General features: G+C 48.4%; 6 protein-coding genes across 6 annotated transcripts, besides 2 other annotated features; 2 read left to right on the top strand and 4 right to left on the bottom strand.

Moving 5' to 3' along the window:
- Positions 1-253: 253 nt before the first annotated feature.
- On the bottom strand, positions 254-1,345 carry P174DRAFT_507736 (uncharacterized protein; the record flags this gene model as incomplete). The annotated part of the gene is made up of 5 exons (XM_024831400.1): positions 254-621; positions 818-876; positions 927-1,062; positions 1,188-1,261; positions 1,290-1,345. 5 exons carry the CDS (start codon positions 1,343-1,345, stop codon positions 254-256), a joined length of 693 nt encoding a protein of 230 aa, XP_024678062.1.
- A 783-nt stretch (positions 1,346-2,128) lies between these two features.
- Positions 2,129-3,226, bottom strand: P174DRAFT_414449 (NAD(P)-binding protein). Its single transcript, XM_024824394.1, has one exon. The coding sequence runs from the start codon at positions 3,147-3,149 to the stop codon at positions 2,244-2,246; it is 906 nt and encodes a 301-aa protein (XP_024678061.1). The 5' UTR covers positions 3,150-3,226; the 3' UTR covers positions 2,129-2,243.
- A 1,566-nt stretch (positions 3,227-4,792) lies between these two features.
- Positions 4,793-6,296, bottom strand: P174DRAFT_464585 (cytochrome P450; the record flags this gene model as incomplete). The annotated part of the gene is made up of 5 exons (XM_024830407.1): positions 4,793-5,038; positions 5,072-5,783; positions 5,841-5,905; positions 5,995-6,177; positions 6,225-6,296. The coding sequence occupies 5 exons, from the start codon at positions 6,294-6,296 to the stop codon at positions 4,793-4,795; spliced, it is 1,278 nt and encodes a 425-aa protein (XP_024678060.1).
- Positions 6,297-7,094: 798 nt separating this feature from the next.
- On the bottom strand, positions 7,095-7,725 carry P174DRAFT_445978 (uncharacterized protein). Its single transcript, XM_024828464.1, has 2 exons — positions 7,514-7,725; positions 7,095-7,455 (listed from the first exon to the last, which is right to left on the bottom strand). The coding sequence occupies exons 1-2, from the start codon at positions 7,639-7,641 to the stop codon at positions 7,182-7,184; spliced, it is 402 nt and encodes a 133-aa protein (XP_024678059.1). The 5' UTR covers positions 7,642-7,725; the 3' UTR covers positions 7,095-7,181.
- An 814-nt stretch (positions 7,726-8,539) lies between these two features.
- P174DRAFT_414443 (SDR family oxidoreductase) lies at positions 8,540-9,639 on the top strand (the record flags this gene model as incomplete). The annotated part of the gene is made up of 5 exons (XM_024824393.1): positions 8,540-8,576; positions 8,624-9,052; positions 9,173-9,275; positions 9,337-9,454; positions 9,520-9,639. The coding sequence occupies 5 exons, from the start codon at positions 8,540-8,542 to the stop codon at positions 9,586-9,588; spliced, it is 756 nt and encodes a 251-aa protein (XP_024678058.1). The 3' UTR covers positions 9,589-9,639.
- Positions 9,640-11,250: 1,611 nt separating this feature from the next.
- Positions 11,251-11,323: a sequence feature (Protein overlapping with rRNA (P174DRAFT_378975, PKX89462.1) was converted to a misc_feature.).
- A 27-nt stretch (positions 11,324-11,350) lies between these two features.
- Positions 11,351-11,499: a sequence feature (Protein overlapping with rRNA (P174DRAFT_378975, PKX89462.1) was converted to a misc_feature.).
- Positions 11,500-12,769: 1,270 nt separating this feature from the next.
- P174DRAFT_464582 (uncharacterized protein) lies at positions 12,770-14,098 on the top strand (the record flags this gene model as incomplete). Its single annotated transcript, XM_024830406.1, has 1 exon — positions 12,770-14,098. The coding sequence occupies one exon, from the start codon at positions 12,770-12,772 to the stop codon at positions 14,096-14,098; it is 1,329 nt and encodes a 442-aa protein (XP_024678056.1).
- Positions 14,099-14,365: the final 267 nt, after the last annotated feature.

Raw genomic sequence — 14,365 nt, 5'->3', positions numbered from 1 at the left:
GAGGCTGTGCATAACTAGACGCTCAGCCACGTATGGCTGTATTCAGTCCCCTCGCCGCACTTTATAGTTTGCTCCAGACGTCCAGGTCTGCCCCAGCTGGGGTTTCGGTAGGGATTTGCTAATCATGACCTCCTGGATCCTGCGTGCGCTCTCAAAAAGCCGCTTTTAGATTCTTGATAGCCCGGTGCAGTCAATTTGCGATCTCACTTGACAAAAGTGCCCATCGACAAGGACGTGTTCAACGTCCCCAACGCTACCGTGCAATATAATCGGCGTCACAGGAGCAACCCAACCCGAGGAGTCCAGGACTGGTCATGTCCCACACAACAAGGTCTGCCTTTGCGCAATGATCGATGACACCAAGATCTGGCCTGCGTAGGGCGAGGCCGCCGGTACGCGTCGCTAGATGGAACGCTTGGTTGACGGGCATTGGATTGTTCGCCGGAATCTCCCAGTCATCGAGGGATATGGCGTAGAAGATGGAGCAGACGCGCTGAAGCCAAATGCGAGCCTGCGTGAGGATATCAGTAGAATAGTTGAAATGCGCATCTATCCCGACAGCCGCTTGGTCCAGTATCAGATGGGCTGTGGGGTGCAAGTGTCCATAGTGCAACCCAGACTCTGGAGTGATAGATAGACATTATTGGTTATAGTGCCGCAGCAATTCGTACTGTGGCTGAGGAATGAACTTTCTGTGAGAAAAGATGACTGAAATGGGTAGGTTGGGCAGACCCAGCTTGTCCATGGTCTCAGGAGCGTTCCGAACTACGAGCACTCATCGGTTGTTGCTCCATGGCTTGGTGTAGTACTACCATACCGTCCCACAACGCGGACATAGAGTGCGTTGTTATGACCGAAATGTTGGAGTCCCTAGCCCTTTCACGACCTACTTATCGGATGAATGATAATAAACACATAGTACATACCTTGTCAACTGCATGAAAGGCTCGATCTTACCAGAGTGGGAGTCGTACGCTATTCCGAGGGACGTAGGCGTCCCGTCAAATATGGCTGCGTTGATAATGTCCCTAAAGTTGGCCAGCTGCTCATCAAGCGTACATTCTGAAGTTTGTGAAAGCTGTAGGCCCAGAAGACCCGAGCTCGGCTGTCAATGCTAGCCCGCAGACCGGCCTCCGAGGTCTTATTACACCAGGTGTGATGTACATGATCAAGGATGGTTGTCACACCTGCATTGAGTGCTTCGTATAGGCCGACGAGCTGACTCTCGTAAACGTCCTCTGGCGTGAAGATTCCTTCCGCGCTGGAATTCGCCGTATCGCTCTAGATACTAGAAGCTCGTGTTGCGTGTTGGAGCCGAGAGTACGGAAGGCAGTTTGCCAGCCATGACGATGTGTGTCGATGAAACCAGGGGTGATGATCTTGCCGGAGACGTCGAACCACTTCCGCAGAAGGGCCACTACCAGTTACAGAGTTGGCATCGTCAGGCTCATTCCCGGCCGGGTAGAAACCCGAGATACGGTCGTCTGCCACTATGAGTGTGCCGTTTCGAAGGACAGTAATGGAAGCTGACGCATTATCCCAAGCAATAATCGTCCCACCTCGAAGGACGAGCAAAGGAGTAACAAACGCCACGCCGCACAATCAGAGTATGATATTCCAGACGTGCAACTATCCAGGGTGCTCGACACACCGCTTCTGGTGGTTTTAAATCAAGATTGACTGTGTCAAGGAACAGGGTGCATCGACCGGATATAACGTACAAATAACCGTTTGACTTGATCTCTAATCAGCCTTTGGTTGTACGGTTGGCGGGGCGTGCTTGTAGTTCACTAGGCCGGTCCCTGTTTCCTACACTCCCTTAGTGTTTTAATTGTTAAGTAATGAAAGGATCATAAAGTTGGTTTGGGGGGAAGGGAAATAGAGTACTAAGCGTTTTGCAGACCACCCGGCCTTGACGATCGACCACCACCAAAGCCGCCAACTGCGAAGGGCGCATATAGTGCGATTAGGATTCAGATTACCTGACGGCTACCCTACCGATTGCGTGTTTCCCAAGGCATCTGAGAACGTCCTCAAACGAGGCCACTTGATTATGATGCTGGATATTATCTGCCCACCTAGCGGCATATCAAACGCCCGTGCCGCAGATCAACGCTGAAAACTAAGTCATTTTACAAAACAAAGCGAACGCAGCATGAAAACATGATATAATTCAATATGTATGGTCCGCCATGACTGACCACAATGCCACCATCGCCTTGGCAAACTGATCTCTGAGATAACTATTGGCCTGCAGCAAGTCGCTGGAAAACCTTGGGCGCGAACTGGGCTATATCAGTATGGACCGCGTAATCTTTCTCATCCACCACCTTGTCCCAGTTACTTCTTATGGTTTCAATCGTCCAGTCATCGTTCACAGAGCCGAAGAACCCCTTCGTCTCGGCCAAGAAGATCCGCGTGACCAGCCTTCCAGCAGCGGCAACAGCCTCGCCGTTGACCTTCGAATCCTCATGGACCAACCACGCCACTGTAGGGGCGACTTCGTGGGCGGGCATGTGTTCCATCATAAAGTTTCGTGTTCCCTCATCTTGAACAGTCGTTGCTGAGCCGGGCGTGAAAGCCATCGGAGCAACAGTGTTCACAAAAATGTTGTGCTCCTTTCCTTCAATCGCGATACACTTGGCCAGACCCAGAACGCCAAGCTTAGCCGCCCCGTAGGCTGATTGCTGAGCGCTCCCAAACATAATCGGAGACGTGATCAATACAACGCGACCGAACTTCTGGCTTTTCATGTATGGCCAGGCTGCTTGCGTGACGTTCCAAGATCCTCCCAAGTGAACGCCCAGCATGTCCCAAAGCTGAGAGTCTGAAATGCGATCAAAGTCGGAACCATGGGCGCTCCCGGCGTTGTTGATGACGATATCAATGCGTCCGAAATTATCGACTGCAGTTTTCACTAGCGCATTTGCAACTCCGCGGTCTGCAACGCTTCCAATATGGGTGACGGCCTTCCCGCCCGCCTCGATAATTGATTTGGCTGTGGCCTCTGCTGTTGCTGCGGTAGTGCTGTTCACAATCACAGCAGCGCCAGCACGGCCCAGCAGGAGAGCATATTCGCGCCCCAAACCTCGACCGGAGCCGGTCACGATAGCGACGCGGCCGTCGAACCTCAGACAAGTGCTCGACATGGTTGAATGGATGACGATCAAAAGCAAGGTCGGCTTGTAGTTGACAGGAGAGTGGTGAGCAAAGACGATAGCTGGACTATACACCAGTACGCAAAAGGTGTGTCAGGCTTTTAAATTAGGTCATCTTTGCCAAATACCCTTCTGTAGTCGGATCCCACCCTTACCCATCTTGCGTCAATGCTTGCGGAGTTCGATTTCAGGCTAACCTAATTTCCTCCGCTGGGGGAGTCGGACACTTTGATACTAGTCTCCGCCCCACCATCCAACTCCGCGTGGAAACTGCGGAGTTGGTAATCTATCGCCATACCACCTTGAACGGATCATGTCCGACGGACCTACCTGGTCTGTCTCAGGCTAGTTCAGAGGACACCCACCACCAATAGTGGGCCACGGGTTATGGTAAGCTCCGACAAGAGAGGAATGTACCCGGAACATTCACGATTATCCGTACTATGACAAATATCGATGGAAAATATTGTTCCATTGATGGCTTGTGGTTGATCATCTGCCGTCGATTTGAGCAGCAGGTTCTCAAAAACCAACCAACAAATAATTCTATTACTAGGATAAGCAAAGTAAGTGCGGATGCTTCGTAATCAGCTGCCAGCTTCCATCCACTTGCGGCATCAGTATCAATGATGGGAAACAGGCCATGGGAGGTAATAGGAGCTATTAGCTCTTCTGAGATGGTACGGTTGCATCGCTTCCATACACAGTGCAGTCCGGGCTCTCAAGACTGATCTAGCGAGCCTGCTCTTTGCCAGGTACAAAAGAGAGCTAGTCTGGCTCGCTCGTACCCACTTTTGGTGAAATCTGCAAGTTGATACGACTATGCTTGGAGGCACAGGATGTAATCGCAAATTTTTAGTAGAAGATAAGTGTAACTGACATATGACTTCAGATACATACTGTCAGATAGAATCTATTGATTTAAGAAACTGCATATACCTCTGCCATAGTAAATTCCCGTCCTTGAGACGCGTCCGCGGATCTTATGATTGTTTGGACGGTGAGCACTCCTCTCCCTACGCCAAGCAACACATCCAAACATTTCTGAGGCGTCTCAACTCTCCTGGCAGGACGATTTGGATCGATTCCATTCCAACACTTTCGAGCCCTTCACAGTGCTGCCATCCGTTCTTGACCTTCTACTACCGCCCCATCGCAGAAGACCAAGAACTCATGGACTCAGTGCTTTGGCGAAATCTGGCGCTGTGTATTCCGGGAATGTATAGAGTTTCCGACATTGCAGGTGCCCATCCGGGTCTCAACTCATGAACTCAGAAGCCGTCGTAAAAGTTCCTCTGTTAACATCAAGTTGCCACTAGCGTTTATTACACAGACCTCTCCAAATATCAGTCGGTTCTTCCTTGCGGGTCTCTACTGATCGCCCGATCTATGCTATGAAACCATCTTCGCACATATTAAGGTTGGTCCTGCTTCAATCCTGCCTTCTCACGCTGAGGACAGAGGGGCGTCCAAGGTGAGCGCTTATCAGCATAGAAACCCCTTAATACATGACATTATTCAGTCAACTCTCTTGGATCATCGATCGTGGCTTCAATTTCGTCATGAGAGGGCCCTTATCCCAGAGCACGAAGACTCGTTGGGTAGACGGCCAGTTCTCCTGCCCTTCCAGTACTTCAGCGATCAAATTTCCAAAGGAGTCGAGCAAAAACAAGGTGAAGTTCCGCGTAGGCAAGGTTCTTTTTTAATGCAGTTCTGAGGCCCAGCAGAAAACGGCTTGAATGCTGCTTTATTATGCTGGAATACCGCGTCTCGAATAGAGGATGCGCTGCAGGGAGAAAGCGTTGTGGATTGAACGAATCGGGGTCGATAAAGTTCCGAGGAGAATGATGAGTAGCCCATTGATATAAAGACACGTAACTCTACTTGGTTAGCCTCCAAGCAAATCGATATACGCCTTTCGGGACGCAATGTCCGTGCACGAAGTCTCCTGGAGATAACCGCGGTGTAGTTTCTCCCGGGGGTGGGTAGATACGTAGGGTTTCCTCCAGGCAGGCGCGTAAAAACTGAAGGCTGGCCGTGAACTTGACGTTGATCTGCTCCTCGGCTGAGAAAGCTCCGCGAATTTCTCTCGTGAGGATGTCATATATTTCTCTATTGAGACTCAACTGGAAGATCAACCCGGACAATGTCATCGCACTTGTCTCACTCCCGGCGACAAGCAGGGCCCATGCATTTGGAATCTTCTCTTCCTCGGTCATTCCTGTGCCATCTTTATCGTGGCGAAGAATATGTGTGGAAAAGTCTCTGCGCGCATCAGTGCCAAGAGCCAATATTTTTGCCGTCTTGACTCGAGCCAGCTCCTCGCTCTCTGCTCTGTTTCTAATGTGCTTGGCTACAAAAATAAGGATCAGAGCCCTTAGGATTGGGTAATTATCGAAAAAAAGCATTGTGGCGATGGCCCTACGATTACTGAAGAGCTTAGCAATCCAAGGATGGTAATCACAACTCTTCACTAGAGAATAAAAAGGATCACCAAACGTTAGTTCACCAATTATATCGAAATTGAGATAGTTGAACCATCGTGTGACGTCGACCGGAAGATCAGCTTCGCAAGCTTCCCCCAGTCTTGTAATAAGGAGGTCGACATACGTTTGATTTATTCCTCTTGGTCATTCATGGCCGCGGCCGAAAAGAGCGTGAGCCAATGTTCGGCGCTGGCACCGATGGCCCTCGAGGCGGCTTGGAAGCATCCCGATTCTGTCGCCGGAGCCGTAAGATTGTGGTACCTTGTCAAGTTCCGGTTGATGCGGGCCACGAGCGAGTACTTCCGGCCATCCGATAGAACCATCGATGGAAAGTCGATCAGGAGAGATACAACGATCGGTCCATATTTCTCAAGAATCTTGAGGATGTCTTTGACAAATTTGCCCTTAAGCTGGTTTTGAATGACGAACGGGAGATAAGAGGCTGCATAGAGCTTGGGGCCTGGGAATCCAGCCAAAGGATGAAAAAGCAGCCTCCATATGACCAGGCCACTGCGAAAGGGTAAGATACTAATCTGATTAGGCTTTTCTGTGGTTGGGTGTAAGCGGGGGTTTTTCGTACAAGTCCTATTTTCAGATATGCAGTAGATACGATGGTCATTTCTGGCATGATTTGTAATAAGTTTGGAGCCATGGTCAGGAAAAGGTTCTTGTTATCAGGGTGGTGTAGAGAGAAATTCAAATAGCTGTCGGTGGATTGAAATTTTCACAACAGAAGGTGCAGTGGTTTTGTTTACACGTGGTGGCAAGGAGGGATAATCCAAGCCAGAGATTGCTACCGTCTTATATATTGTAGTCCAATCAATGCACGACACACCAACCACAGATACAGATCGGTATTTTTAGAGTCATTCACCATAAAGCCGTTTCAAAGTCGTCATGATACGGAAAGCATGCGGAGTTAGTTGCTTTATTCCTTTGCCCTTGGTATAATCATGCATAGATGCTGGCCGACATCAGCTCGACCCGGGTGCTAGAACGTTCCGGTTTTCAGGCTTCGCTGCATATTCCGGAGGCAAGACGAATAAAGACAAAATGAAACTGTATTCCGCTTACATATTGGTATTTTCAGCCAAGTGTATGGAAGTCGAGCACCCTGCTACCCCATCAGGTACGTTGACCGACGAGGTTTACGTTACTTGGATATCGTGTTGTTTGATCACATGGGTTTCTGTCCTTCCGTTTCTGACAATTTGATCCTAAATCGGCCATTAGGTTTTCCGCCCTCCAACTATCATCAGGGTGTCTGGCCTAGGAAAGAAGCTTGGTGTTCCGTCTCGACAAATCCTTACCCAGCATTTTCGAGTTGCGTTTGCTTGTATACGCAGGAGGAATCTTCTTCAATTTCCCAACTCAGGTATATTGCTCAGTTCTACAAGCGGATAATCGTGTCTGAAACTACTTGTATCCCATGAAACGTTAAGGCGTATGAGCGTATCGCGTGCCTTTAGCAGTCAGATTTTGCACAAACAAGGAATATCAAATCCTTGAATCTAATGGAACTTTGCCAGACTTGCTCTCACATGGCCTCCACCTCAGTCTGTCCCGTAAGCTTCCTTTTGCCATCTATCCACTTGACTTCCCAGAGGATAACATTGGCCTTTTTGGTCTCCTTGCCCGTAGCCTTATCCTTAGATATCCATTTACTAAAAACCGCCACCACGCCGTCTGGTTTCTCTGAGTTCTCCCAGGTGAGTATCACTGAAAACTCGCCTTGGATCGATGTACTGGCACTGCGGGCGTACTGGAGGCCTGCCTTGAATTGATCGTAGTTGAAGACGCTGTGGTTGATCCTGGCGGCGTACCTCGGTCAGATATAGTTATCGAGATGTGCAGAGCGAAGGGACGTACTTGACTACTAAGCTCGGATCAACTTGTTCATTGACAGCCATGAGGGCGAGTTCGTCATTCGGTTGGATAAACAAAGTATCGTTGATCTCGGTCACCCATTGGGCGAGTGGTATATGTTCGATGGGCATTGTGTATGGCCGGATGTCGTGAGCAAAATGTTGTAATAATACTTCAGTGGCTCACCTACAGAAGTGATCTGTGTCTGCTGTGGATGGCCAGAGAACGCGATTCGAATCGCAAAGGTGGACATATAGATCGTAATTTATGAGCCTTCAAGATCCTAGGCCGTTTCTCAGGGCTGCTCTGACACGCATGATTGCCCGGGCCCCGAATCCGCAACGTCTGCGGATGTGCGGAGTTCCACCGTCGCCATGCTGTCGTCTCGTGCCGTCATACTCCGCAACATGCCAGCCACCCTAGCGAGAGCGCCAGGTACTTGACCCGTACAAAAGCTGGTGGGGCAGATGGCAGCGGCGATGCGCTTATCATTTGTCGCATTAGTCACTTGGACAGAACGCATAAGACAAGCCCCCCAGCATGACCTCGAGAACAATTACACATAGGTTTGTTCTATCAGTATTTGTTGTTGGGGAAAGTCCGCATCAGCGGCCCCACTCACACACACCGCTTCCCTCGCATATTGGGTGATAATTTAAGGTTGCGGAGTTGCCGCGGGGCTTTGGACCTATGCCGCTGATGATGCACTGCAGAAATCGCGCGCAGCTAGTCCTACAACGAGCGATTAAACGTTCGGTAACGGATAACCAATCGACCCTTCGTCTACACCTGCGGATCCACTCTGAATGGGCCTTTAGAGTCGTGATACCGCCGTTCCGTATTGGATGCGGCCAGCCCTTTGGGAAACAAAAAGTCTGGGCTCCTGGAAGAGTTCATGTCTATAAAGGCCACCACAAAAGTTCCATCCACATCACCTTGCTGATCACTAAACTCTCACCTGATCTTCCACCTTCGGAATATTCTGTTTCCCTACTCCCATCTCCTAGTCAAGTATTAATCATACTAAATATGCACACTACAATCTTGATCACAGGCGGAAACCGCGGTATGCCCCTTCCCGCCTTTCTTGTATCATTCTCATCAGTCGGACAGGACTTGGCAAAGCACTAGTAGCCACATACCTATTAACGCCAAACACCACGGTGATAGCGACGATCCGCGACCCGTCCAAGTCCAAGTCCCTGTCTGCGCTTGCTAAAGCCTCAGGATCGAGCCTAGTCACCATCGAGCTTGATATAGCCTCCGCAAACTCCATAGCCACCGCCGTCGAAACGATAGAGGCCCATAAAATTGGTGCTCTTGACGTTGTCATTGCAAATGCTGGCATCTCTGGACCGACCCCTAGTTTGGTTGAGACCCAGGTCTCAGAGCTCCAAAAGTATATTGACGTGAATGCATACGGCCCATTTCAGCTATTTAAAGCTGTTCACCCTCTTCTCCGCCCTTCCACTGCTACAAGCAAGCCAAAATTTGTCTTGATCTCGAGCGTTGGCGGAAGTCTGACGACCATGAACAATTTCAGTACGTATATCTCTGTTCTAAGTCAGCGGGTCGTGTCAGAATCAATCTTTCTGAGATAGAGAACTTTGTACTTGAACACTTCCTTGAGACACTTCGCTAACCTCTGTACTCCATATCAAGTGCCGATCGCGGGATACGGTGCGAGTAAGGCCCTCTCTAATTTTCTTTTCAAATGGCTGGCGCTGGACAATAAGGACATAATTATTTGGGCACAAAACCCCGGGTAGGTGTATCCAAGCTTCCGCCCCTTGGCCGTGAAGGCAGCTAATTCGTGTCACGGGCAGGAATGTGGACACTGATATGGCTCGGGATGGCCTCGATCTGCTAAAGAGCTCCGGGTTGGATCTCTCTTCAGTGCGCTTTGCATCCCCGGAAGAAAGCGCCAGAGCGATAAAGAACGTGGTACGTGAGCTGGGTGGATATGGAGAGATGAGTATAACTGAGGTGACTGACTGGGAGCTGAATAGATTGATGATGCGACCACAGAGATGAGTGGGAAGTTCGTCGACCACGATGGTTCTGAGTTGGCGTGGTAGGGTCTGGACAGTTAACGTTGCGTGGGAAATGAACAAAAGCGGAATCCTTACCATACGCTGTTCATTTTTGGCGTTTTGAAGCGAAACCCAATGTTTAGCCTCCTCTATAGCTGGAAATGACAGAGCTTCGTTCTCCCCATTTGAACCTTGTAGTGCTGAACAAAAATGAGAACGATCAGGAGACTTGAGGAACGACAGAGAGGGAGGCCGAGGTTGGGTGGTTAGTCCGGTCTCGAATAATCTTTTTGGGACGTGTGCGCGTCGAGGGGGTGACTGAAAACCTCCTTAGAGGGCTTCGCGAATCTGACCCCCAAAAAGTTTATTTAGATCTAATATACTAAGGGTTATATAAAGATAACCTACCTTCTCCTATAAGATTGTAAGATATAATAAAATTTAATATACTTAATACTTTATTAGGCAGTCAAGTATTCCTTAGCCTTCTAGCCATCACTAATATCACTATCCAGACTTATTTGCCTCCTAATCCTAAACCAGGTAGCCTAAAGGACCTAGTGATGCTATTTACAGAGCCCCTGTCATGCCTGCCTGCCATGGGGCAGTCCTAGAGTTGCATTTGGTGCGGGTTCGGGCGGGTTCAAGCCTAGTTGGCACCGAACCGCTGCGGTTTTCGGGTTCAAAATTTAAGAAGTCGCAACCAAATTGAAGCCAGTGCGATTTGGTTGCAGTTCAACTGCAAAAACCCACCGCTAGGCCTACCTAGGTATAGCTCAGCCTATACTAACTAACCATGGTTAGATTTGGTTTGGTTTTAGGTTGGTTGAACTGCTAATTCCAACTGTTTTAGCCCTTACCATTCGCCCCAGGGCCCCCTTCAGAGACCCCTCTAACACCCCCTATCAAGCATGCTTATATAAAATTATGATTTTTATACGAGATATATGGTAATTATCATCATACTAATCTAGATCTAAAATATGAGTCCGATATCTATAGGTTTGAATGGGTGGTGGCTAAAAAACTATAGTGGTTGTTAATCCTTAGTTATATATATATATCTCCGCACCACTTTCATACCAACCTATGACAGAGATGATTATTCCCTTATATCTCAGCAACCACCGGGAACTTTTAAATGATATTTATATTACTAGATAGCCTTTGTTTCAAGCTATCTAGTGATATTAATATCAATTAAAACTATCTAGAATTTAATGATTTCTAGGTAAAACAGTGCGGGTTGTTTAAACAGGTTGGTTAAAACAGCAGAAACTGTAACCAGCGGTTACCAAACCCGAAATGGTTCCGGGGTAGAGAAACTGAACCCGAAGCAATTCCCTAGGCTTGCCCCCGACCCCGCACCGCTGCGAGTTCGGTGAGGTTTGGGTTCGATTTTTGCGGTTCGGTTATGCAACTCTAGGCAGTCCTCTTTTCATTCAATCTTTTCCCACCTGATTACTCTGATAGGACAACCCAGGATTTAGAGTTAAGCATATACTCTTAGAGACTCACTTAATATAGTAGTGTAAACAGTTTCGCGTAGCATAATAACTATAAGATATTTCAGTGATCAGATAAGTATACCTAGTTAGGGGATTATCCTAGGCTTGGCTTGTCTACCAGAGTGATGCATATACTATGAGTGTAACAATAAAACAACCACACTGATCATCCTTTATAACATTAATTCTGGATATTCCAGCACATACGACCATAGGGTGTGGAAAACAGGGCTTCCCGTCCGCTCAGCCGTACTTAAGCCACACGCCGGCCGGTTAGTAGTTGGGTGGGTGACCACCAGCGAATCCCGGCTGTTGTATGTTTTTATTTCTGTCTTCTTTTTCTTCTTTTCATAGAAAGCTGACTGGCCCCGTTGGCGGCCAACTTGTATTTTTTAAAGTGATGCCTCCCTTGTGGAAGTTGTGGTTGTGGTTGTTGTTGATGGCCTAGCACTTCACCGTGTGTAGTTTAGGAAACTGGAATCTGACTTCTTATTCTTAAAGAAGTTTGGTTTGTATCGCCATTTGCGCAGCTTTCTCAAGATGTTGAATATAAGTAATTAGACTGCTATAAAACAGCTGTTTGGTATTAAGGCTATTCTGTAGACTGCGGACCTTTCGATCTAGCTAACGAGTATTCTGCAGAGTTTGAAAAGCAGAGAAATTTGAGCCTTTAACTAGTGGTGATGTAGGCCGTAGGCGTACGTAGCCGAAAGGTAAGCCTAGAGAGAACACGCTCTTGATTGAATAGCTTAAGCCCGGTCCCTGCAAAATCGCTGCAGATATTTGCTGAAGTAAATACTTTACCGCGTGCATCTAGATATAGAGATAGAAAGTCTTCTTTATCAATATAATTGTTTGCCGGCCACCTCAGAATGTTTAAGAAGCTTTCTGTACGCGGGCTTAAGTAGCCCAGAAACACCTGTCTTAAGCGGTTGAAGAAGCTGTGGTCCTGTGGAGCATAGGCAGGTAACTAACTAGTTCGTTCGGGTACCTGCATTAGCCATCTCCGCTGTACGGACTAGTTAAGGGCCCCACTGGGCCCCATCCCCATCTGTCAAAATGTCTATGAACAGATGTTTGCGCCTCCCATAATAAATGCATGCTGACTTGAAAGATGGCACACTGCGGTGCAGCGCAATCGATAATCACAATAATTTACTAATCAAAAAAACCATGGCTTATTAGGCAGCTTTTTGATCACAGATAATCCACACAAACAGGGCATAAACCAACCTTAGCGACGGCACAAAGTTTAGGCACCCAATCGTCCAGTGGTGCCTCAAGCCTTTCGTCATCCCCAACCCTTCTCCTGTCCCCTTTGCTCTTTCTCCCTTCTTTTTTACCACTCCCAACAGCCCATCTTCTGCTTATCCTGTTTAACATCCCCTTCTCTTTCTATTTTGCTGTCATTTCCCCTACATTTCTTCCTACAGCGAATCCTCCCTTGGCGCGATGTCCGAAATCAGTGAGGCTCTGATCGTGACTCCATTCAAACCCGAGTCAGCAAAATTACAGGCCAAGAGAAAAACAACCCCATCATCAGAACTCTCTTCTCCTGCTAAGAGCATCATTCTGTCTCCTTCTGATGCCTTCCAGTCAGAGCCAGTCATCCATTTAGCATCTTCTGCCATATTCGCTGCGTCGACGCGACTTTTCCCATCAGGCAGTGCAGTAATCGGTAAGATCCTGTTCTTTACTTATTCTTCAAACATATGTGGATGACTTATTCTTTCATAGGCGCCAGGTCTTCTCTTCAGCTTCCGCACGCCCACCCTGGCCCCGAGCCCGAGCCCGAGCCCAAGCTGCAGAAGGCAGTCGCTGATCTTCTACCCTCGCGACACATTATCTTTCCCTTCAATCTTCGACAGAACCGGAAAGCCTTGGATAATAAGGCTTGGGAGCACCTGTGGAATCTCTTTCCCAATACCAAAGGCGTGTCATTTGATGGGTACTTTTTGGTGTTTACTCTCGGTTCCCTGCCCGAAAAGCCATGGCCGGTCACCATTGCTGGTGTCCAGCCATACTTCACTACCGACCTAAACGACGACGGACCGATTCCCCCAATCAAGGGCGCAAGTAAAATAGTACGCCGCATCTCCGCTGAAGTAAATCTCACCAACGTTCCGCCAGCCAAGATCGATGCCGCCTTCGAACTGGTAATCAACTACTTCTCAAGCTCCAACATTTCCATCACAGAAGTTCAATATTGGAATGTTTTTTTTGTCATTGTCCTTGAAAGCGAGGACATTAATATGGCTGAGGTCCCCAGTGCAATTGGACGTTGTGCGTGTTATTACCTGTATGAAAAGGAGATGGGCCGTCCTCATCCGGCTGAAATTCCGGCCCAGCGAATCCGCGACCCAACTGGCGACGTCGTGGACAATAGCGAATATGAAATTTTGCGTCCTGGTGTGATGCTCGGTTCCGAAAAGCACCCGATCAGTAGAATGGAATTACGTACGACTTCGGGTGTGCTCGTCGAAGATGGGATTGGCGAAAGATACATGACTGTCGCGTCGTACGGTTTTCCACACGGCGATAGGGTCTTCCAGCCATCCGCAGAAGGCAGGGACATTGGTAAGGTTATTATGGAAGTTTCTCATACCGACGTTGCACTTGTCAAGCTGAACGAGAATGTCCGGTTCGTGAACGAAACTTTCGAGACCACATCCCTCGGCGTGCCACCAGCCAGACTAGAGGGATTCATACCCGCAAATGAGTCCGAAATCGGCTCCCCAGTGTATATGAACAATCCATTTACCGGGTACTCCGAAGGAACATGCGGCCCTCATTCCAGACTGCGCATCCCTAGCGACGATCCTCACGGAGTACCACTGGAATGGATCAGGGCTAGGTGGGTCTATATGGGCCAAGGGTTCATAGATCGCCCGGAAGATGGTGCCTGCGGGTCAGCAATTTGGAATGATGATGGTCAAGTTCTGGGGTTCTTTCGATACGCTTCGAGGTCAGAACAGTTTAGGGACTGGTCTTTTGTGGTGGCGTCCGATAACCTTATTGCAAAGGGATTCAAGATAACTGCGCAGTGAACCTTTTTCCGACTACGGCAGGAACAGAATTTAGAGGTATGGATACAGAATAGGTCGCTATTTCATTATGGTCGCGAGGGAGCTCGTTGCAGGATGGCCACAGTGGGTGACGGCCAATTGCGTAAACATTGTCGACTTTTGTAAGTTATATAGCTATTTGGGTGGGGTTTTGTTGCTGTATGTACCTGCAGTATGGCTGAGGGCAGGCTTTTTCAAATAATATCTCCTTACCATTGTAGGGTATCTCTCGCCACCAGCCACCATCCC

Source organism: Aspergillus novofumigatus, assembly GCF_002847465.1.
Source record: "Aspergillus novofumigatus IBT 16806 chromosome Unknown P174scaffold_10, whole genome shotgun sequence".
Taxonomy (NCBI): domain Eukaryota; kingdom Fungi; phylum Ascomycota; class Eurotiomycetes; order Eurotiales; family Aspergillaceae; genus Aspergillus; species Aspergillus novofumigatus.
Note: the sequence above shows the minus strand (reverse complement) of the source record. Positions and strands in the feature narration are given on the sequence as shown.

Coding starts and splice junctions, on each gene's coding strand:
- P174DRAFT_445978 (XM_024828464.1), bottom strand. CDS start 7,641: ATGCCCATCGAACATATACCACTCGCCCAATGGGTGACCGAGATCAAC. Junction 7,456..7,513: donor GATCCGAGCTTAGTAGTCAA/GTACGTCCCTTC, acceptor GTACGCCGCCAG/GATCAACCACAGCGTCTTCA.
- P174DRAFT_414449 (XM_024824394.1), bottom strand. CDS start 3,149: ATGTCGAGCACTTGTCTGAGGTTCGACGGCCGCGTCGCTATCGTGACC.